General features: G+C 45.3%; 1 protein-coding gene across 1 annotated transcript in view; it reads right to left on the minus strand.

Annotated features, from left to right (window-relative positions):
- Positions 1-24,695, minus strand: part of LOC121288931 (probable voltage-dependent R-type calcium channel subunit alpha-1E) — a 1,066,831-nt gene that overhangs the window by 829,436 nt on the left and 212,700 nt on the right. Inside the window, exon 2 of the mRNA XM_041207798.1 lies at positions 59-164. Coding sequence (XP_041063732.1) covers positions 59-164 — 106 coding nt within the window. The remainder of the gene's footprint in view (positions 1-58; positions 165-24,695) is intronic.

The following is a 24,695-nucleotide window of genomic DNA, read 5'->3' on the forward strand; positions in this document are numbered from 1 at the left end:
CCAAGATTCCCACCCACACCCCAGCTCCTCACTCAACACCATGCAGCTCCAGACTCACCAGATTTTTGGCCATCGGAGTCTTGTCTCCATTCGGTAAGTGCTGCTCCAGGGCCAGTACGACGCAGTTGGCAATAATGGTCGCCAAAATCATGTATTCAAATGGAGTGAAAAGGTTAAGGAAAACCGGACTTGCCATTGCAAAGATACACAGAGACGTTCAGTGAGACACAATTCCAGAAATCAGGCACTGCCACAAACTGTCCCATGTCTACTCCCTCAGGCTCTCTCTTGCTGCAATGCATACCTTCCCTCCAGAAACACTTACCCTTGTATTATACCACTTCCTCCAGAGGCATGTACCTTTTTAATATACCACTGCCACCAGAGACATAGCCTTGTAATATACCATTCCTTTCAGGGGCATTTACATTTGTAAGATACCACTTCCTCAAGAGACATCTACCCTTGTAATATAACAATCGCGGTAGAGGAAAGTAAGTAAAAGACTGCACTTTTATAGCGCCTTTCACTGGAAGTTCCAAAGTGCCTTCAGCCAATGAAGAACTTTTGAAGAGTAGCCACTGCAGCCAATTTGCACACAGGAAGCTCCTACAAGCATCAATATGGTAATGAACATATAATCTGTTTTTGTGTTGTTGATTGAGGGCCAAATATTGGTTAGGAATTGGAAACAGCAGTCCTGCTCTTAGTTGAAATTATGTCCACTCAAGGGGGCAGATAGGGCAACATCACTAACATTTCACTCCTCCAACAGTGCAGCCCTCCTTTAGTACCGGACTGGAAGCATTAGCCAAGTACAATAGCATTCCCTCCAGAGACACATTCGCTTGTATTATAGCAGTCGTTCTCAAACTTTTTTGTCTGTAGATCACTTAGGTGTGGCCAAAGACCCTGTAGATTACCTATTGATCTTACTGCATCCTGCTTTCACTTGTCTCTGGGAAAAAAATCATCAGAATGATTGGGAAGAATGGCTACAGCATATACACTGTTAGAAGAAATAAATATTTGGCTCTTTTACTACTAAATGCAATAAATTTATGTACATTAATATTACAAGAGAACATATTTATTTCAAACATTGTTATAAAATCACCACAATTATCTTCAGTTAATAATGCAAATAATAAATCAATATTAATCACAGGAATTAAACATTAACATAAATCTTGCTCATAAAATTGCATTGTCATTGTGCTTATGAGGACTTGTGCCATGCATGTGGGACTCCGCCTGGCAGTACGATGTTATCTGAGTAGTGGGGATGAGGATTCTGTCATGCTCTTCCACATGGCCTCTATTGTAATGTTGCACATCAGTGGCTTGCGTTTTGCACCTTCACAGACAAGTGATCAACAAACCTGACTTTGAGAGTTCGTGGAGTATAGCACAGAATTCATAGACCTGCAACCTTGTAATAGACCATACCCTTCAGAGTCATGTACCCTTGTAATATACCATTCCCTCCAGTCACATACCTTTGTACTATACCACTCCAAATATTCCCTTTTAATATACCACTCCCTCCAGAGTCACGTACCTTTGTAAGATACCACTCCCTCCAGAGTCACGTACCTTTGTAACGTACCACTCCCTCCAGAGGCTCACAACCTTGTAATATACCTGTCTCTCCAGAGTCACGTACCTTTATAAGATACCACTCCCTCCAGAGGCTCACAACCTTGTAATATACCACTCCCTCCAGAGTCACGTACCTTTGTAAGATACCACTCCCTCCAGAGTCACGTACCTTTGTAATGTACCACTCCCTCCAGAGGCTCACAACCTTGTAATATACCACTCCCTCCAGAGTCACATACCTTTGTAATATACCACTCCCTTCAGAGTCATATATCCTTGTAGTAAACCATTCCCTCTAGAGTCATGTGTCCTTGTAATATACCACTCCCTTCAGAGTCACCTACCCTTGTAATATACCACTCCCTTCAGAGTCACCTATCCTTGTATTATATCACTCCCTTCAGAGTCACCTACCCTTGTAACATAACATTCCCTGCAGAGAAATGTACCCATGTTTTATGCCACTCTCTCCAGAAACACCTATCTTGGTAATATACTACTCGATCTAGAAACATTGTAAGGAAATGAAGCAAACTGATATCACTTTTGGCTTGACCGTATTAACTGTCAGGTCCTGCGATAAGATGGAAATCAACTGATGCTTGTTTTTCTGTCTTTTAAAATCAAACTTTTTGAGCTGTGGTAAAACAGTGGAATAAAACAAAAGGTACCGGAAACACAGATTGTGCAGGTGTATTTGGATGGACTTTGGTGACCAACATAGATAAGATGGTGCCCATTATTTTAGCATTCATTCTACAAAGATCTTTACCTGGAAGGTTGAATGCAAGGGGCTTCACGTGGTCGAAAATTACTGATAGACAATTTTCTGGGTGGTTTCAAACCCAATGGTGTAAACAGAGTTCAGAATATAATTGGATATTGAGAGTTTAGGAGAAGCATCATAAGGCAGCGTAGCCTGTGAATACGGTAACCCAGATCCATCCTCTGAAGAGAGTACAGGAGGTTGAACATATTAGAAATATTTACTGCACTCAGAAGAGACCAACATTGAAGAGATAAACCCAGCCAAGTGTCAATTGGAAATCTGTGATCAATAGAAGCCGGCTAATTTGGATGATTGTATGAATAAATGTAATGAAAACATATTTGAGCATTTTGATGCCAGATGTTGTTGAAGTATTTATTTGCCGTACATACAGGAATGATGCTGATTTTTAAGAAATTCTCTTTCCTTTCTTAACCTGTTAAGTTAGTCATCATTCTCTGTAATTATTTTCTGTGTCTCCTCTTCTTTCTCTACCTGTTAAATCTATAATTGTTTTCTGTAATAATTTTAAATAAACCATAAACCCATTAAGTATAACTACTTTTTGAGTGAGACATTAATTTATCTCTTGTAATTCACCGGTCAAAGTGAACCTGAACCTAAGTGAGTGATTTAAAACAAAAAAGCTTACAAATTAGCATGCCTGGGCGGGCTCGCATTAAGAAACTTAAAAAGGTACATCCAAATTTAAAGGAGGAACATAGAAACATAGAAACTAGAAGCAGGAGTAGGCCATTTGAGCCTGCTCTGCCATTCATTATCATCATGGCTGATCATCCAACTCAATAGCCTGCTCCCACTTTCTCCCCATACCCTTTGATCCCCAAGAGCTATATCTAACTCCTTCTTGAAAGCATACAATGTTTTGGTCTCAATGACTTGGCCATTGACGAAATAGTATCTAAGTAGATAGCAGGAAAGTTATCTTTAAATGAGGGTTATGTTTGAATAATCCTAAACAGGGATAGCTTGGTATGTGAAGCAGAACAATGGAGGCAATGTACACCCTGCCTCCTTAGTGTGCTAAGGGCTGTTTGGCTTGTGACATTACCAGAGACAGTTTAAAGATTATGAATGTGAAAAGATCAGGTTAAGAAAATAAATTAAGAGAACACAAACACTAGTGGCTGGGAGGCTGTGGTTGACTTTTATAAGAACAAGGAAGAGAAATGTATGAGTGAGGAATCATTGAATGGTCACAACATAAAAGGAGGCTATTCAGCCCATCGTGTCTATGCTGGGTCTCTGCAGGGGCAATTCACCTAGTGTCACTCCCCTGCCTTTTCCCTGTGGTCCTGGCCATTTCTCCTTTTCAGTTAATGATCCAATTTCCTTTTCAATGCTGAGATTAAATCTGCCTCCAACACACTCTCAGGCAGTAGTGAGGATCATTCCAGACCCTAACCGCTTGATGTGTGAAAAAGTTTCTCTTCATGTCTCCATTGCTTCTTTGGCCAATAACCTTAAATCTGTGCCCTCATTCTCGATCCTTCCACCACCGGAAACAGTTTCTCCCTATCTACTCTGTCCAGACCCTCATCATTTTGAATATGTCTAACAAATCTCCTCTCTCAAATCTTCTCTCAGCCCTCTTTTCTCTCAGGAAAACTGTCCAAACTTCTCCAATCTATCTGTTTAACTGAAGTACTTCATCTCTGGAATCATTCTTGTGAATCTTTTCTGCACTCTCTCCAATGCTTTCACATCCTTCCTAAAAGGTAGTGACCCAGGACATGGCACAATGCTCCAGTTGAGGCCAAACCAGTGTTTTATAAAGGTTTAACATAACTTTCTTGCCCTTATATTCTATGTCCTTACTGATAAGGCTTTATGCTTTATTAATTGTTGTCTCAGCCTGTCCTTTCACCTACAATGATTGTGCAAATAAACACCCAGGTCCCTCTGTTCCAGCACCCTCTTTAGAATTGTACCCTTTATTTTATATTGTCTCTCCATGTTCTTCCTATCATAAGGGATCACTTTGCACTTCTCTGCATCGAATTTCATCTGCCAGTTGTCTACCCATTCCTCCAACCTGTCAGAAAGCAAAACAGAAAATGCTGGAAAAACTCAACAGGTCTGACAGCATCTGTGGAGAGAGAAACAGAGTTAACGTTTTGAGGCTGTATGACCCTTCTTTTTTCCAGAATTTTCTGTTTTGCTTTCAGATTTCTAGCATCTGCAGTATTTTGCTTTTACCTCCAACCTATGTCCTTTTGAAGTTCGACACTATCCTCCTCACAATTCAAAATGCTTCCAAGTTTTATATCAGCTGCAAACTTTGAAATGGTGCCCTGTACACCAAGCCCAAGGTCATTAACATATATCAGGAAGAACAGGGGTTCTACCATCGACCCCTGGAGAATTCCACTACAAACCTTCCCCCTGTCTGAAAAACACACATTAACCACTACTCTGTTTTCTGGCACTCGGTCAATTCCGTATCCATGTTGTTACTGTCTCTTATTCCATGAACTCTAACTTTTCCTACAAGTCTGTTATGTTGCACTGTATCAGGTGCCTTTTGAAAGTCCATGTACACCACATGAGCAACATTACCCTCATCAACTGTCCCTGTTATCTCTTCAAAAAATTCCAAGTTAGTTATTTTCCCTTAATACAGCTGCGCTGGCTTTCCTCAATTAACCTGTATTGCCCAAGTGATTTAATTTTGTCCTGAATTATCATTTAAGATTTTCTCCAGCGCCGAGGTTAAACTGACCGGTCTATAGCTGCTAGGTTTATCTTTATACCTTTTTCTGAACAAGGAACAAGATTGCCAAATTATGACCAGCACCTCTGCAATTTCCACTCTTACTTCCCTCAGTTTCCTTGGATGCATCTCATCTGGTCCTGGTGTCTTATCAGCTTTCAAGTACAGACAACCTATCCAATGTACCCTCATCATCAATTTTAAATGGTTCAAATGTCTGAATTTCCTGCCCTTTCACCATTACCTGTGCAGCCTCTTCTTTCTTAGTAAAGATCGATGCAAAGTATTAATTTAATACTGCCCCTATGCTACCTGCCTCTATGTGTAAATCCCCTTTTTGGTCCCTAATTGGCCCTAACCTCTTTTTACCACCCTTTCACTATTTATATGCCCATAGAAATCCTTGAGATTCTTTTTACTTCAGTTGCCAATCTCTTCTCATGCTCTCTCTTTGCTTACCTTTTCACTGTCCCTCTGAACTTTCTACGCTGGCCTGGTTCTCCAATGTATTATCATCCTGACATCCGTCATAACCACACCTTCTCTGCTTCATCTTTATCTCTCTCTTTTGTCTTTCTCTCTTCTCTTTCGGGGAGCTCTGAATTTGTTTGCCCTCCCTCTCCCTCTCATGAGACATGAGAGGAAAGAAAGAAATAGATTGTCCAGGAGAATGTGGAGTTATGACTTTCAATTGTCATAATGGAGAGGCATAAAAGAAAATCCTGGGTTAGGGAAAAAGGTTAAGAGGAAAAGAAATGGATTCAAACGGTCTGAAAGCAAAATTTAAAACTGTTGTAAGAAACAAGTAGGTTCCGTGTTGTTGTTAAGGGAAAGGAACTGGATTTTGTGGCCAATACTTGTGTACTGCGAGTGGTGGGAAACTTTCCTGCCAATGAGAGTTGTTCATGTCTGTGTGCATGTGCTCTTCCCCACAGAGCTACAACTCATTAATCCTTTAACATCAGAAGCAGGAGTTCATTAGCTCTTCCTGTAGCTGGAATTTTATGGGTCATTAGGAGTGGGATCGGTGATTGGTGGGGTGGGCAGGGAGTAGAATACAGTAGGGACATGCTTGGTTGCAAGTCTGATGACCGAGATGTCACTTCTGAACATTATGTTCAGTGGCGACCATGCAGGGCAGACTTCACACTACACGGCGGGTCACCAACTGAAAACAACAATTAATCCAAATGTGAACTTTACGAATGGCACAAGGGAACCATGCAAGATGTTCCAGACCTCCATCTGGTTAAAGGACAGAGGGAGCTGAGGCGTCAGTGCTGCCTCTGCCAGACAGCCATGCAGAGATACAATTTGTGATGGCGGCATGAGGAAGGCAGGTCATTGCCAGACAACAGCACAGAGGGTGTGAAGGGAGCAACAAGAACAGAGGGCAAAAGAGAGGAGGGCAGCACCAAAGGGACAAGAGAAGAGGACAACACTAATAGAGGAAGCAATACAAGAGGGCAGCACTGACAGAGGGGACAAGTGAAGGGGCAGCACTAACAGAGGGGTCAAGTGAAGGGTCAGCACTAACAGAGGGGGCAAATGAAGGGGCAGCACCGACAGAGGGGGCAAGTGAAGGGGCAGCACCGACAGAGGGGACAAGTGAAGGGGCAGCACTAACAGAGGGGTCAAGTGAAGGGGCAGCACTAACAGAGGGGCAAATGAAGAGGCAGCACTAACAGAGGGGGCAAGTGAAGGGGGCAGCATTAACAGAGGGGGCAAGTGAAGGGGCAGCACTAACAGAGGGGGCAAGTGAAGGGGCAGCACTAACAGAGGGGACAAGTGAAGGGGCAGCACTAACAGAGGGGGCAAGTGAAGGGGGCAGCACTAACAGAGGAGGAAAGTGCAGGGGCAGCACTAACAGAGGGGGCAAGTGAAGGGGGCAGCACTAACAGAGTGGACAATTGAAGGGGGCAGCACTAACAGAGGGGACAATTGAAGGGGGCAGCACTAACCGAGGGGACAATTGAAGGGGGCAGCACTAACAGAGGGGACAATTGAAGGGGGCAGCACTAACAGAAGGGGCTATTGAAGGGGGCAGCACTAACAGAGGGGACAGTTGAAGGGGGCAGCACTAACAGAAATGGCAAGTGAAGGGGCAGCACTAACAGAGGGGGCAAGTGAAGGGGCAGCACTAACAGAGGGGGCAAGTGAAGGGGCAGCACTAACAGAGGGGAAAAGTAAAGGGGCAGCACTAAGAGAGGGGCAAGTGAAGGGGGCATCACTAACAGAGGAGGCAAGTGAAGGGGGCATCACTAACAGAGGAGGCAAGTGAAGGGGGCAGCACTAACAGAGAGGGTCTTTAAAGAGCCCATTATTGGCAGTGGGGGTGTTCTGCAAGGGACACAGAGGAGTGGAGACACTTGCTCCCAAGGGTCTAGCCTGGTGTAGGACGCAGTTGTCCTGCAAAGGACATGCAGGATGAGGAAAGAGCCCACTGCCATGGGCCTAATCAATCCAGTCTTCGTGGTTCCCCCCCCCCCCACCCCAAGGAGGAGTAGTAGCTTAGAGGGAGGGAGGACCAGGTCCCAGTGGGAGCAGATCACAAACCTCAGGAGTAGCAAGAGGGCCAACTTCCAGGTGGGCCTGCTGGAGAAGGGTATAGAGGAAATGCCAACAGGCACCCGTGCACAGCAGAGGCTAGCCCCAGGAGACTGTATTGTACATGGCTCAATTATCTGCAAATTTCTGAGCGCAGTGTCAGTGATGCATACAGCTCTCCAGTGAGGCAGTTACTGATCTCTGTGCCAGGCTGGAGGACAGACAGACCCATAGGGGGTTAGTGAACACCCAATGCCATTGGCCTTGAAGATCACCATGTTTTTCAACTTTTACAGCTCTGGCTCTTTCCAGGGATCTGCTTGGGACATGTGTGGGATTGCGCAGGCTGCAGCCCATGCAGATGCCCAGTGTCATGTCCATGGGGGCTGGCGACTATGTGCACTACTGACCCAACCAGGGCAGTCAGGCTGAGAGATCCAATGTCTTCGAGGCTGTCATTGGATTCGCCCAGGTACAGAATGTCATTGACTGCTCGCATTTGGCCAACAAGGCTCCCAGGGACCAGTGTACTTCATCCACAGGAAGGACTTCCATTTCAACAACATCCAACTGGCCAGCAACCACAGAAAGCAGGTCCTTCAGGTGTGTGCTCAGTTCCTGGGAAGGAGCCTCGATTCCTACAAACTCAGGTGGTCCCAGGTGTCCCTGCTGTTCTGCCACCATCCCACATACAGGATTGATTCTCGGGAACAAGGGAGACATTGAAGGCGTGGCTACTCACAGCTGTGAGGAAACCTCAGAGTGCAGCAGAGGACAGCTACAAACAGCTGCCACAGGTCCGCATGAGCAACTATCACCAGGACTGCTGAGGATGAGATTGAGGTGCTGAGGTCAAATCGCATAACCCAGCAAGGGTAACAGTCTTTGTGCTCTGCAGAAGGGGCAGGCCTGGAGTAATGAGGGCATCGTAGATCAGCAATCCTCCTCAGTGAGGAGGATGTGGAGGCAGGTACTGAGAAGTTGGCAGAGGATGAGGAACCTCCTTGAACCAGAGGCAACAGGAAATGAGAGACACACAAGGGAGACTCAGGTCAATCTCATTCAAACCCATTAACCCTGATGCCCTTTACAGTCTGTGCAATAAAGACTCACCTTAATGCGTACCGGCTGCCAGTTTCACAGCATGCACTGACAAAGCTGGGGAGCTGACCAGACAGCACTCGCAGCCTATAGAGGGAGGGAGGCATGGGACCTAACAGGGCAGCAAGAATGGAAAGGATGACCAACAGCAGTAAATTGAACATTTATTGAGTGGCATAACATAATAAAGCCTTAACATATACAAAATCAAAATGCCTGTAAACCTCAAGTGCATTAAGGTGCTGTTCTTAACTCCCTTACGGATGCTCCTATGTGGTGCTCCTCCCACCCTTACTCTAGCAGCTGCTTTGGAAGCAGACCACTGACTTAGCTGCCCCTTGGCCTTAGCGACCATCCTCTGCCTGCCTGAGGCCTGGCAGGACCCAGCGTGCTGAGGGGCTCGGGCACAGGTACAGGACATGCCTCTGTCATCACAACAACTTGAGGCCCTGGTGTCACTGACAGAGGGACTGAGGTGCTGTCTGCAGCAGGAGCACTCTGAGAGAAGCCCCCAGATGCAGGAATCAGCCACTCCTTGTCCCTTGTAAAACACAATTGTACCTCCCTGCTGAGGTGACAAGTATGAGGACCTGGTGGAGGCTCCCGGTGTCTTGTTCCCCTCTCCCGTTACCACTGCTCCATTGTATCCATGGGCAATTGAATCTAATAGTGAGCGAAAACCCGCTGTGAGTATATCTGTGCTGACGGAGGGTATGAGGGAATGAAATGATGCTGAACCATCTGCAGATTCGGCCTCCTCCTCGGAGACTGGCTCCCAGTTCCTCCATCTATACACACCGAATCCTGTATAAGAGAACACACATATTAAGGAGTTAAGGCTTCCCATCTCCTCATCCCACCATGTGCCATGCAGAGCTCCATGTGTCCAGTGGTGGTGGTCACAGGGAGCCTCAGCTCATATGTTGCTCAGACACACCCTTGTGTACCTGCGCTTTGTTTACTCACTCTCCTGTCATGACACTGCTGTTCCAGCATCAACAATCAATCGGCAGCCCTGACATTCAACCAGCTCCAGGGCCACCTTCTCCGTTGGCGTCAGGGTGCACTGGCCTGGGACCTTTCCATCAGTCTTGGCCCTGCATTAATAGCAGTGAGCCTGATTCTCCTGCCAGCAAAATGAGGGACATTAATCTCTCCACAAAGGCTGGCACAATACTTATCATGTTGGCAGCCCTTAAGTTACGGTGGGGGTTCAAGACTGCATCCTCCATATGGCTGCTGTTAAAGGACTTCATGGGGGTCAGCAACCACAGAATCCCTCCCAGCCTTAGCTCAGCCTTCTCACCAACTGAGGAAAAGGGTATTTGAGGACCAGGATCTTGAACCTGAGACAAACAGATGACCAGCAGTAATCCCTGTGTTTCTATCAACCAACCACAGGCACCACAGAAGCACTTGCAAAGTACCACTAGTGTGTCTTTGCAAAGATCATCCAAACCTGGTTACATCCAATAGCACCAACCACAACCAAAACAACATACTCAGCAGTGACGCACTAATCACTCAAAACCAGCTCTTCTGGCCAGACTCTTCAGCATTATCATCAGGAGGGGTCTTCACTAAGATGACTGGCCAGAGGGGTCTTCAGCACTGTAATTGCCAGGAGGGGTCTTCAGCACTGTAATCGACAGGAGGGGTCTTCAATGTTGTAATCCACCATCACCATCCCTGGGTATGTCCTGTCCCACTGGCAGACACAGAGGTATACAGTCAGGAGGGAGTTGCCCTGAGAAACCTCAACATCGACTCTGGACCCCATGAAGTCTCATGGCATCAGGTCAAACAGGGACAAGGAAACCTTCTGCTGATTATCACGCACCACCATCCCTCAACTGATGAATCAGTGCTTCCCCATGTTGAACACCACTTGGAGGAAGCACTGAGGGTAGCAAGGGCACAGAATGTACTCTGGGTGGAGGACTTCAATGTCCATCACCAAGAGTGGCTCGGTAGCACCACCACTGACTGAGCCCTAAAAGACATAGTTGATAGACTGGGTCTGCGGCAGGTGGTGAGGGAACCAACAAGAGGGAAAAAGATACATGACCTCATTCTCACCAACCTGCCTGCCACAGGTGCATCTGTCCATGACAGTATCAGTGGAGTGACCATTGGACAGACATTGTGGAGACGAATGCCTGCCTTCACATTGAAGATACCCTCCATCATGTTGTGTGGCACTACCACTGTGCTAAATGAATCTAGCAACTCAAGGCTGGGCATGATGAGGTGCTGTGGGCCATAAGCAGCAGCAGAATTGTAGTCAAACACAACCTGTAAACTCATGGCCCAGCATACCTCCCACTCTCCCATTACCATCAAGCCAGGGGATCAAACCTGGTTCAATGAAGAGCGCAGGAGGGCATGCCAGGAGCAGCACCAGGCATACCTAAAAATGAGGTGCCAACCTGGTGAAGCTATAACACAGGGACTACTTGAGGGCCAAACAGCATAGCCAGCAAGTAATAGACAGAGCTAAGCGATCCCACAACCAACTGATCAGATCTAAGCTCCCCAGTCCTGCCACAACCAGTCGTGAATGGCGGTAGACAATTAAACAACTCACTGGAGGAGGAGATTCCACAAATATCCCCATCCTCAGTGATGGAGGAGCCCAACACACCAGTGCAAAAGATAAGGCTAAAGAATTCGCAACAATCGTCAGCCTGGAGTGCTGAATGGATGATCCATCTCGGCCTCCTCCGGAGGTCCCCAGCATCACAGATGCCAGTCTTCAGCCAATTTGATTCACTCCACATGATATCAAGAAACAGCTGGAGGCACTGGAAACTGCAACGTCGATGGGCTCTGACAATATTCCAGCAATAGTACTTGTGGTCCAGAACTTGCCGCGCCCATAGCCAAGCTGTTCCATTACAGTTACAACACTGGCATCTGCCTGACTATGTGGAAAATTGCCCAGGTATGTCCTGCACACAAATAGAAGGACAAATCCAACCTGGCCAATTACCGCCCCATCAGTCTACTCTAGATCATTAGTAAAGTAATGGAAGGGGTCATCAACAGTGCTATCAAGCGGCACTTGCTTAGCAATAACCTGCTCACTGATGCCCAGTTTGGATTCTGCCAGGGCCACTCAGCTCCTGACCTCATTACTGCCTTGATTCAAAAAACGGACGAAAGAGCTGAACTCCCGAGGTGAGGTGAGAGTTACTGCCCTTGACATCAAGACAGCATTTGACTGAGTGTGGCATCAAGGAGCCCTAGCAAAACTGGAGTCAATGGGAATCAGGGGGAAAACTCTCCACTGGTTGGAGTCATACCTAACACAAACGAAGATGATTGTGGTTGCTGGAGGTCAGTCATCTCAGCTCCAGGACATCACTGCAGGAGTTCCTCAGGGTAGTGTCCATGGCCCAACCATCTTCAGCTGATTCATCAATGATCTTCCCTCCATCATAATGTCAGAAATGGGGATGTTCACTGAAGATTGTACAATGTTCAGCACCATTCGTGACTCCTCAGATACTGAAACAGTCCATGTCCATATGCAGCAAGACCTGGACAATATCCAGGCTTGGGCTGACAAGTGGCAAGTAACATTCACACAACACAAGTGTCAGCCAATGACCATCTCCAACAAGAGAGAATCCAAACATCGCCCCTTGATGTTCAATTGCATTACCATCACTGAATCGCCCACTATCAATATCCTAGGGTTACCATTGACCAGAAACTGAACTGCACTAGCCATATAAATACTGTGGCTACAAGAGCAATTTTTAGAGGCTAGGAATTGTGCAACAAGTCACTCACCTCCTGATTCCCCAAAGCCTGTCCAATCATCTACAAGGCACCAGTCAGGAGTGTGATGGAATACGCCCCACTTGCCTGGATGAGTGCAGCTTCCACAACATTCAAGAAGCTTGACACCATCCAGGTCAAAGTAGCCGCTTGATTAGCACCACATCCACAAACATTCACTCCCTCCACCACCGACACACAGTAGCAACAGTGTGTACCATCTACAAGATGCATTGCAGGAATTCACCAAGGCACCTTAGAGAGCACCTTCCAAACCCACGACTGCTACCACCTAGAAGATCAAGGGCAGTAGATAGATGGGAACACCACCACCTGGAAGTCCCCCTCCAAGCCACTCACCATCCTGGCTTGGAAATATATCACCATTCCTTCACTGTTGCTGGGACAAAATCCTGGAACTCCCTCCCTAACAGCACTGTGGGTGCACCTACACCACATGGACTGCAGCGGTTCAAGAAGGGAGCTCACCAGCACCTTCTCAAGGGGCAACTAGGGATGGGTAAAAAATGCTGGCCCAGCCAGCGAAGCCCACATCCCATGAATGGAAAAAAAAATTGGCAGGAGGGATCTTCAGCACCATAATGGGCAGGAGGGATCTTCAGCACTGTTGGTGAGGCAAGTTTTTTAAATAAAGCAGCAGTACATGGAGGGCTGGAAGCTCTGTAAGATGGGACCAACATGTTCCTTTCTGTCAGCTGACACCTCATTGCCCACCTCAACCCTGTGATTTGATAGGCCCTTCACATCTCCAGTTAATTGGCTGGCCACTGCGTGATCACACCCAGCTGACCACATGACCCTCAGTCAGCAGCTGCACCCACTTCCCATGCAGCGGCTGGGAGCTCGAGCCTCTGAATGAAAGCAATGTTATGCTTGCTCAGGTTTATAGACAGATGAATCATGCTCTGGTTATGCACTGAAACTGAATGTTCCTTGGGCTGGAGATCTGGAAATATAACACAGATATTTAACACTTTTAGTTCATAACTCATTACAGTCAACAATATTCAAAGTTGCCTGGAAGTACAGAATTGTGAATGTGATTCTTCAGTCTGTTCATTTTAATATTAGGTTGTGTGCCCAGAATTAAGAATTACATTTTATATTAAAGGATTTACAGGATTTATTTTCATGTAAAATTTTGCTTTGCAACTGTTAAAGACATCAGAGAGTCTGTTTGTAAAACATAAGCTGCATCCATGAAGACTTCAAGATGTCTGGCAGAATCCAATTTTAACTTTTCAAAACACTTTACATTATCTGGACCAGAGATATTTAAAAAAAAAAAAAAATGCTGGTGTTTATTTTGCTGTTTCAATGAAAGGTATGTCTTACTGTTTTTCCAGATGACAATAAGTAGCAAACATGCAGGAACTGATAAAAACAAAAAAACTGCGGATGCTGGAAATCCAAAACAAAAACATGATTGGTTTCTCGAAAAGGAGGATTTGGGAAAGATTTAGCCCCCTTTTCCCTATTAAAAAACTAGAAAGGTTGCAGTGCTATCTCTTTGAAACTCTGGTTAAATGTTTCAGAGCTCACAGGCTTTGGGAAGCTCCATCCTCTAACTTTTTTTGGATTTTTATTCATTCACGGGAAGTGGGCTTCGCTGGTGAGACCAGCATTTATTACCCATCCTTTGCTGCCCTTGAGAAGGTGGTGCTGTGCTGCCTTCTTGAGTCGCTGCAGTCCATGTGGTGTAGGTACACCTACAGTGCTGCTAGCGGGGGGAGTTCCAGGATTTTGACCCAGCAACAGTGAAGGAACGGTGATATATTTCCAAGTCAGGATGGTAAGTGGCTTGGACTGGAACTTCCAGGTGGTGGTGTTCCCATCCATCTGCTGCCCTTGTCCTTCTCAATGGTAGAGGTCATGGATTTGGAATGGGCTGTCTAAGGACCCTTGGTGAATTCCTGCAGTGCATCTTGTAGACGGTACACACTGCTGCTGTGTGTCAGTGGTGGAGAGGGTGAATGTTTGTGGATTTGGTGCCAGTTGATCAGGCTACATTGTCCTTTATGGTGTTGAGCTTCTTTAGTGTTGTGGGAGCTGCACTCATCCAGGCAAATGGGGAGTATTCCATCACACTCCAGACTTGTGCCTTGTAGACTGTGGACAGGCTTTGAGGAGTCAGGAGGTGAGTTATTCGCCACAGGATTCCTAGCCTCTGACCTGCTCTTGTAGCCACAGTATTTATATGGCTAGCCCGGTTCAGTTTCTGGTCAATGGTAACCACTAGGATGTTGATAGTGGGTGATTCAGTGATGGCAATGCCATTGAACATCAAGGGGTGATGGTTAGATTCTCTCTTGTTGGAGATTATCATTGCCTGACACTTGTGTGGCGTGAATGTTATTGGTCACTTGGCAGCCCAAGCCAGGATATTGTCCAGCTCTAGCTGCAAATTGACACGGACTGATTCAGTATCGGAGGAGTCACAAATGTTGCTGGTGCTAGAATTATGGAGGCTGTATTTAACTATGGAAGTTGACTTTATCTTACAAGTTAATTTTTCTTTAGTTTTATTATTGTCATTTTGGAAAGGCACCTGAAGAAAGAAATTACATAACTTATCTTTACTTCTTAAAGCACATGCTATTTTGTTCTGTGTGTGGTTAATAAGCATTAGCATGAATTAAATTGGAAGTATTAATGTTAACTAATCCTTGTGAAAACACAAATTTCATGCGTGGCAGTGAAATTCTGGTTAGTATGAAAGAACATGTGGCAGTCTTCTGATCTGCAGGTGGTAGCATCGTATTAATGTTACTGGACTACTAATCCAGAGGCCTCAAATGTTGCTCTGATGACATGAGTTAAAATACCACCACAGTTGCTGGGGGAACTTGATGAATAAATGTGAAATAAAATGCTCATCTCAGTAATGATGATCAAGAAACTGCTGGATTGATATGAAAATCTATCAAAATCACTTGAATCTTTCTGGGGAGGAAATCTGGCCTATGTATTACTTCAGGTCCACAGCAATGTGGCTGTCTCTGAAATGGCCTAGCAAACCATTCAGTTGCATCAAACTGCTGCAGGAAAGTCAACAGCACAGTGGGCGTACCTATTTGTGGACTGTAGCAGCTCAAGGCGGCGGCTAACCATCACCTCCTTCTCAAGGGCAGTTTAAGGATGGGCAACAAATGTTGGCTCACATCGCAAGAACAGATGGAATAAACCTGGATCTAAGGCTTGCACATATAACTTTGGCAGTTTTGAATTTCTGCAACGTTTAATCGCATGAATTGGAGTCGGAGATATTTCAAGAGATGCTGGTTGTTAAGGCATCGTTAAGGAACGTCTCGCAAAATAATGGTAAAAGGTTTCAAAACAATTGAGGAAGAATTTTCAGGTCGGCGAGCGGGGGCAGGGCCCCTCCCCCACCGCCCGCACAGGGAGCGCTCGGCGCTTCCGGACAGGCGTCACGCTGGGTGGGCCTCAATTGGCCCGCCCATGTAAAATGGTGGCGTGGCCCCGATTGGGTTCCTGTCCATCCCCGCACAACACCCCCACCCCCTCCACCCCCCCAACGGGGGGAACTTTCTGCCCTTGGAATTTAATCTAAAATGCTACCACCCCCGATGAGGTCTTTTTTTCCCTTTGAAATTGGTAAAATTACTCATGATTTTAGTTTTTTTAACTCCCATGAGTGAAAAAGTGTAAGTTTAAAAAAAGTATCACAAACAAGGGAGACGGTTTAAATGGTGCGAGGTTCACTGGAGATCAAGAAGCTGCTTTTCAACAAACATCGCTGGATGTGAAAAGTTTTCTTCAACCCTTGCGAACAAGCACAGGGGTAACCCTTTCTGCTGCCAGCTGTTTAATTTTATTTTTTATTCACCACATATTGGCATTGAATGAGTATAAATTTATATATCAGGCAGAATTCAATTTTCAGTTTCTAAAGGGACAGATATGATTGGACAAATTAACCCTTGAGTGGAGTCATAATGGATTCTTTTGTCCAGTGGGCGGAAGTTTCCGGCCACCCTTGCTGGCGGGATTTTCCAGTCCCGCCAAAGTCAATGGAATTTTGAACAGCTCACCGCTTTTTCCGCCGCCCGCGCCCACCACCCATCCCCCCCCACCCTCCACCCCCGCCACCCCTGCCTGCTGTGAAGGGACCATAAAACTCCGACTGATGTTTTCCAGGTCCACATGAGCACTGATACCAGACGAGCAGCTTTTTAGGAACTCATCTGCAGATATCAAATGTCACAGCATGGCGATGATTTGGCCTGAAGGCTTCCTTTTCAAAGTCACGGCCTTAACCCATTGAGGCTCTTCGTTATCTTCCAAAACAAAGTGCTTGAGAAGGGGAGATATGGAAATGATCTCTGAACTAGTTAAAGCACTTCTGTCTTTAACATCCAACACCATGCAAAACCAGCCAGCTGTTCCACCACTGCTCTTGAGATTGGAATTCATAAAATAAATTGATAAAAGTTTCTCTTTCCAGCACTCAAGGGGAAATCTAACCCAATGTTCCTGGAGCTAACCAGAGTTTCATTTAAAAACTTTAATGAAAAGTAATCCAGGTGATTTCTGGATATTAAGAAAAAGAACTTGCTTTGTGGGGAAGAAAGGAATTGAACATTGTCAAAGCCTGTTTGCCCAGAAACAAATCTATTTGAATTTGATAATCTTGAAATGAAAAAAAAAATAGCAAATTGCTTTTGAAACTATAAATGGGTTTCCAAAATCATGAACAAAACGTGTTACCGACTGGAATCATACAATGATTCTTGTTTGAAAAGGATAAGAATATTGCATGGGACAGTAAAGTTCCTCCAGACATACGACAGGATGGTAATTATTGCAATGCCCTACCTCAGATAGCAGGCAGATGCAGTAAAGTCACACCACCAAATAAGTAAACAGCTCAGAAGATGGCATGGTGCGATCCAACGAAAGATTTTCATCAGGAATGGGAGGTGATGGCACAATACAACGTATGTGTGGGTGGATTCGAGTTCCTGTACAAGAGACGTCACAGTAGTCATAGAATCATAGAAATTTATAGCATGGAAGGAGGCCATTCAGCTCATTGTGTCCACACCAAACAACAAGTAGCCATCCAGCTTAATCCTACTTTCCAGCCTTTGGTCCATAGTCTTGTAGGTTACAGCATTTCAAGTACATATCCTAGTATTTCTTAAATGTTCTGGGGGTTTCTGCCTCTGCCACCCTTTCAGGATGAGAAGTCCACATCTCCAACAAGCTCTGGATTAAAAAATTTCCCTTTGAATCCCCTCTGAACCTCCAATCTCTTACCCTAACTTAATGTCCCTCAGGTAATGGACCCTAACCAAGGAGAAAAAGACCTACCTGTCCACTCTACCCTGACTCCCTCATGTCACTGCTCAGCTTTTATGTTTTATGCCTCGGCTAAGAAAGGCAAATGTCCCGCATGCCTTCTTAATTACCTGTCCAGCCACCTTCAGGGATAAGTAGACATGCACTTCCCTCTGTTCCTCTACACTTCTACTTCTGTTTCTTCACTTTGGCTTTAGTTGTGCCGGTACCACAGACACATATCCGTAATCGGCTAACATTTATACGGGTGGCGCTAGCTACACCAGGCATGCCTGCTGATGGTAGTCCTGATAATGACAATTTTTAAGTAGAAATAATCTAAAGGTGGATCTTGAAGGTTTCAAGTGATGGGGCTGTGACTGTTTCCTTTGGTGACTTGACCATTGTGGGGTTGTTCTTGGGAAGGAAGATTCAGGCACTTGTTTCTGTCAATTCCCACAGCTCAGTATTCTTTCTCTGTTATTTCTTGCCTTATTAGACTTTCCCAAATGCATTACCTCACACGTCTCCCGATTGAATTCCATTTCTCACTATTCCATCACCTGAGCAGTCCATTGCTCTCTTTCTGCAGTCTGCAGGTCTCCTCCTCACTTACAAAGATTGGCCATGTGGTTGAATCACCTGAAAACATCATAACCATGCAATCTACATTCAAGTCCAAATCATAGGTATTTACCGCAAAAAGCAAGGTACCTGGTCCTGGGCCCTGTGGAACCCTAGTGGAAACAGAATTCCAGCCACAAATACACCAATTGACTATTGCCCTTTGTTTCCTGCCACTGAGCAGACTTTGGATCCAATTTGCCACTTTTCCTTGAATCCCATGAGCTTCTCATCTACTGACCAGTTTGCCATTTGGGAGCTTATCAAAAGCCTTGCTAAAATCCATGTAGACGACATCAAACTCCCTAACCTCATCAATCCCCCCTTGCTACCTCCTCAAGAAATGCTGTTACGTTAGTTAGACACAACGTTCCCTTAACAAATTCATGTTGACTGTCTGATTAATCTGTACCTTTCTAAATGATAAATAAATCCTGTCCCTCAGTGGTGCAAAAATTATTGGAAAAGATTCTGAGGCTAGACTGGCTGGTCTGTAATTACTCAGTCTATCCCCTCCTCCCTTTATGAACAACGGTACAACATTTTCAGTCCTCCAGTCCTCCGACACCATGCCTGTAGCCAGAGAGGATTGGAAAATAATGGTCAGAGCCTCTGCTATTTTTTCCCTTGTTTCCCTTAGCAGCCTGGGATACATTTCATCTAGGCCTGGGGACTTATCTATTTTCAAAGATTTAAATCCCCTACTACTTCCTCTCTCACTATTTAGTTTCATTTATTATTTCATACTCCTCCTCTCTGATTGAAGTATCTTCCCTCTCTGTGGAAGCTGATGCAAAGTATTAATTAAAAACTATACCAACATCCTTCACCTCCAGGTTACCTTTATGGTCCCTAATAGGCCCTATTCTTTCTTTAGTTATCCACTTACTCTTTCTTTATTTATAAACATCTTTGGCTTTTCTTTGATTTTACTAGTCATTACATTTTCATGCCCTTTGTTTTCTGGATTTCCTTTTTAATTTCACCTCTACACTTTATATACTCCTCTCCAGTATGGAGCCTTCATTATCAGTCATACGCCCCCCTTTTTTCTTCATCCTCTCCTTTAAGGCCCTTGACATCCAGGAGTCTTGGGATTTATTAGTCCCACCCTTTCTCTTTAAGGGAACATACTTGCTTTGAGCCCTCACCATCTCTTCCCTGAATGCCTCCCACTGATTCAGTTCTGCTTTACCTCCAAGTAGCAGCTCCCATTCCACTTTAATCAAATCACAACTCAGCTTAGTAAAAATTGCTTTTCCCCACTTGAGAACTTTTATTCCTGGTCTTACTTTAGCCCTTTTCCGTAACTAGCTAACCTAACCATGTCCACCAAAGTCCTACCCAACTGCCCTTTCCACCTGCCCAGCTGCATTCCCTAAAATTAAGTCTAGAATTGCCCCCTCTCTTGATGGGCTTGCTACGTACTGGCTGAAACATTTCTCCTTCTCAGGGTTTAAGAATTCTGCTCCCTTTGTGCCTGTCACACCAATATTAGGGCCGTTGAAATCCCCTATTACTGTTTCTGCACTGTTCAGAGATTTGCCCCTTCTATCGCCCTCTGACTGTTTGGGGGCCTATAGTACACTCCCAGTATGATTTCCTGTTTTATGTTCTTCAGATCAGCTGTATGGCCTCATTTGATGACCATCCTTCCGTGAGTCAATCTGCATGCTAAGTTCATCTGTTATACTTGTTAGACTTTTTCCATTGGGAGTGTTAAATGGCATATACATCAAAGTCCCTTGTTGTCTATTTTCTAGCCTGTGTTTCCTATGCCTTTCAAATAGGCCTACTAATTTCTGCTTCCATTTTGGATTCCTCTATTCTCCCTCCTGAATCTACTCTCAGGCTTCCATCTTCCTGCTCTGGGAGTTTAAACCTTCACCAAGATCAAAGACACTTGCAAGGGTAGCGATTCTGATCCTATTGAGGTGCAGCACATCTGGCATTTACAGGTCCCACCTCTGGAACAGGCCCTCCCAAAGCTTCAGAGACCTAAAGCCCTCCCACATGCACCATCTCTCCAGCCTGAATTCATCAGCTCTGTCTTCCTATTTCTGTACTCACTATCACATGAAACTGGGAGCAATCCATAGACTATTACCTTTGTGATTCTTCTTTCCAATCTCTCTCCTAGCTCCCTAAATGCTGCCTTCGGAACCTCATCCCTTTTTCTGCTTACATAGAAACATAGAAACTAGGTGCAGGAGTAGGCCATTCAGCCCTTTGAACCTGCTCCGCCATTCTTTATAATCATGGCTGATCAACCAACTCAGTAGCCTGCTCCCACTTTCTCCCCATATCCTTTGATCCCTTTCGCCCCAAGAGCCACATCTAACTCCTTCTTGAAAACATACAATGTTTTGGCCTCAACTACTTTCTGTGGTAGTGTGAATTCCACAGGCTCACCACTCTCTGGGTGAAGAAATTTCTCCTCATCTCAGTCCTAAATGGTCCACCCCATATCCTCAGACTGTGGCCCCTGATTTTGGACTCCTCCACCATCGGGAACATCCTTCCTGCATCTACCCTGTCTAGTCCTGTTAGAATTTTATAGGTTTCTATGAGATCCCCCCTTATTCTTCTGAACTCCAGAGAATATAATCCTAATTGACTCAATCTCTCCTCAAATGTCAGTCCTGCCATCCCAGGAATCAGTCAGGTAAACCTTCGCTGCACTCCCTCTATAGCAAGAGCATCCTTCCTCAGATAAGGAGACCAAAACTGCACACAATATTCCAGGTGTGGTCTCACCAAGGCCCTATACAATTGCAGCAAGACATCCTGCTGCACCTGCATGCTTACCTTCAGCGACTGGTGTACAAGGACACCCAGGTCTCGTTGCACATTGCCCTCTCTCAATTTATAGCCATTCAGATAATAATCTGCCTGTTTTTTCTACCAAAGTGGATAACCTCACAGTTATCCACTTTATACTGCGTCTTCCATGCACTTCCCCACTCACTCAGCTTGTCCAAATCACACTGAAGCATCTCTGTATCCTCCTTACAGCTCACCTCCCACCCAGCTTTATGTCATCTGCAAATTTGGAAATATTACGTTTAGTTCCCTCATCTAAACCATTAATATATATTGTGAATACATCACTGGTACAAGCATGGACCATGACCTTTGGTTGTTCTCCCTGCCCCCTAACACACACTCCCCCACTCCTGGTGCTCTGCAGCCACTCAGAGCCAGCCTTGACCCTGGCACCAGGGAGGCAAAATACCATCCTGGATTCACATCTGCAGCTAAACAAACACCTGTTGGTTCTCTGAACAATGAAACCCCCGTTATTATGGCTCTTCCAGTCTTCGTCCCCAACCCATGTTGACAGAGGAACCATCACGCATATTCAGCACTGTTGGAGAGCAAGATGCATTCAGGGGGCTCCTGTACTACCTGCTGCTTCTCCTTGTCCTTTGCTCACCCACTATCTCTCTGAACTGAACATTTTTAAGCTGTAGGCTGACCACGTGCTATTAAGGCTCTCAGCAAAACCCAAATCTCAAGCTGGTGACACTTCCTGCACATGTACTTACCCTGGCCACAAAAAGTATCAGAGTTTCCCACAGGGCACATGTGCATTTCATGAGGCTAATGATGCTCTGCCATGTCTTTAATTTCTAAATCGTTATCTAGAAATGCTTCCTGGTTACTCACCAATTGTCTTCTTTCCTGGTTGGGATGTCACAATAGCAGATGCAGTTTTTGATGTCAGAGATTTCACTGGATGCTCTCTCCCCCACTTTAACTCCTTAGTCACTGCTCTCAGTCTCCAGCTGCTGTCAGTGAGTCTCTCTCTGTAATACAGATAAAGAACTTGCAGTTCACCCAACTGATGCCTCTTGGCTTCAGCTCTCATGCCTCACTGCCTCCCGCTCCTTCACTCAGACTACTCTGTTTTGTAATAGACCAGAACAGCGTCTCTTCTCTCTTCCCTTATAGCACTAAGTTCCTGAGTGATGTATTCTGTCGAATTGGACTCTGTTCCACTGTGAATAAGGCGAGCCCCATGGGATACACAGTTCAGCCACCACAGAAAGTTAAATGGATTAGTTCAGGCAAGGATGATATTGCATCTTGATGTACATTTGAGGATTACTAAAGTAATTTGAGGAAAGAACCAGCAAACATTGACGGAATCAGAAACTTTATATTAACATGGTACAGAATTCCAAGATGTCCAAAACATGCTACTGAACATCAGGAAAGTATAGATGAGACTAACATATTGATGCTTTCTCTTGGAGATGTTTGTATTCTTGACTACCCAATACATCAGAACCATGCAAGGGGAGATAAACAATGATCTTTAAACAGACAATCATTTGATGAGATCACCTGAAAGCCTAAGAATGGCTTGCCTTGGATGGAACATGTGGCATGATATTGGGATACCGGCATGGGTATGCAGATATGATTTTTTTGCATGCAAAGCAACTAGCTTGCAGAAATGCATGATGAATTTGCACCAAAGAGTGGGTCTCAGACAACCCCAGTTACTTGATAAAAACAAAACATGAAATAGAAGGTAATCCAATAACAGTGGGCAATTTTAATCTTCATAAAGTCTAAACAAATCAAATTAGCAAAGTTAGCCTGGAAGATGAGCCCATAGAGTGTATTGTTAGAATAAAAATGGTGGAACCAGCCAAGAAACAGGCTATTTTAGACCTGGTAATAGATAATGAAAAATGATTAATTAATAATCTCAAAGTAAAGGATCCTCTAGGGAAGAGTGCTCATAATATGTGGGAATTTTACATTCAGTTTGAGGGTGAGAAACTTGAGTCTGAAACTTGTGTCTTAAACTTAAGTAAAGCCATAGAAAGGTGATAAAACAGAATTAGCAGAAGTAGACTGGGAAACCAAGTTAAAGGGTAAAATGGTAGATAAGAAATGACAAACATTTATGCAATAATTTTTGACAGAACTATATTCAAACGAGAAAGAAAGCCTCCACAAAGGATAACTAAGGGAAGACTCTGGCCCATAAAAGACTAAAAAGGTAACCTATGGGCGGTATCATCCCAGGTTTTCAAAGTGCGGAAAAGGGCAGAAAAAAGAACATTTTACCCACCAGCCGCAATCCTGCCTCATTAATCATGCATTCCCAGGGAACACGCCATTTCTATGGTGGGTGGGCTCTCATTTGCTCACCACGCCATCACATCACTGGCTCCGCATGCCAGGTGCCACATTTAAAGTGCAGCTGTGCGTGCACCTCTCATTGCTTCCAGCCCAGGACAGCTGCACAGAAGACATGGCCCCGAAAGGCAAGCAGGCTGCAACCCCCAATTCAGTGATACATCCTTGGAATGCCTTTTGGACGGTGTGGAGGTCCGCCGTGATATCCTCCACCCCCACTCTGCAGGCAGGAGGTCCAGAATCTCACCACTCCGACTTGGTAGGTGCTGGCAGTAGTGGTCAGTGCTAAAGCTGATTAGGAGAGGTTGACCATCCAAATCCATGCTGCCAGAGTAAGGCAACCATCTCATCACTCTAAACTCACACATTCAAGCCCCATCACACCTTCACTGGCTTCTCACTCACTGCCAGCTCAAGAGACATCACCACCCATTCTCACACACACACCCTCACAAGTCCATCTGGCTTCCTCTCCTCTGGAAATTGCCTCCTCAACCCTCACCATCTTGAGGCAACTTGCACAGATCAACTTGTGTCCCCCACACACACCCTGGGATACCCTCCTTCCCCAGTACAGTCCTCGCTCTGCAGCCTCTTGCGTTGCCTGAGGCCACTTCTCCCACTTCCCCAAGCAAGCCCTAGCCTTGCAGCTGTTGAAAAGCTGCCCACAAATGGCTGATCTGGTAGGTAGAGACCTGCCCATGAGCGCCCCCTAAAAGTGATGTGATGCTGTCTGTGAAGCCTGGCACTGATTAACCCAAGTGCTGCCTGAAGCAAGGTAGGCAAACAAACCTCATAGTTCTGAGTGATGAAGCAGCTCACCAGGTGCACGTCGCTTATGTACAGTTGTGAAACTGTACATTGGCATGCAATCATACCAAAGTGCTTGGATGATCCAGTGTGGGGGGATGATTCCAGTGAGCTGGCTTTTTAATAATATGTAGATGCATTACAATGAAGTTCCCAACATCTAATGGTGGGAAATGCGGCCTGCCATTGACGGGCAGAGCGGGTGATTACAGACTGGTTTCACGATGTCATGAAACCGATTGT

Source organism: Carcharodon carcharias, chromosome 16, assembly GCF_017639515.1.
Source record: "Carcharodon carcharias isolate sCarCar2 chromosome 16, sCarCar2.pri, whole genome shotgun sequence".
Taxonomy (NCBI): domain Eukaryota; kingdom Metazoa; phylum Chordata; class Chondrichthyes; order Lamniformes; family Lamnidae; genus Carcharodon; species Carcharodon carcharias.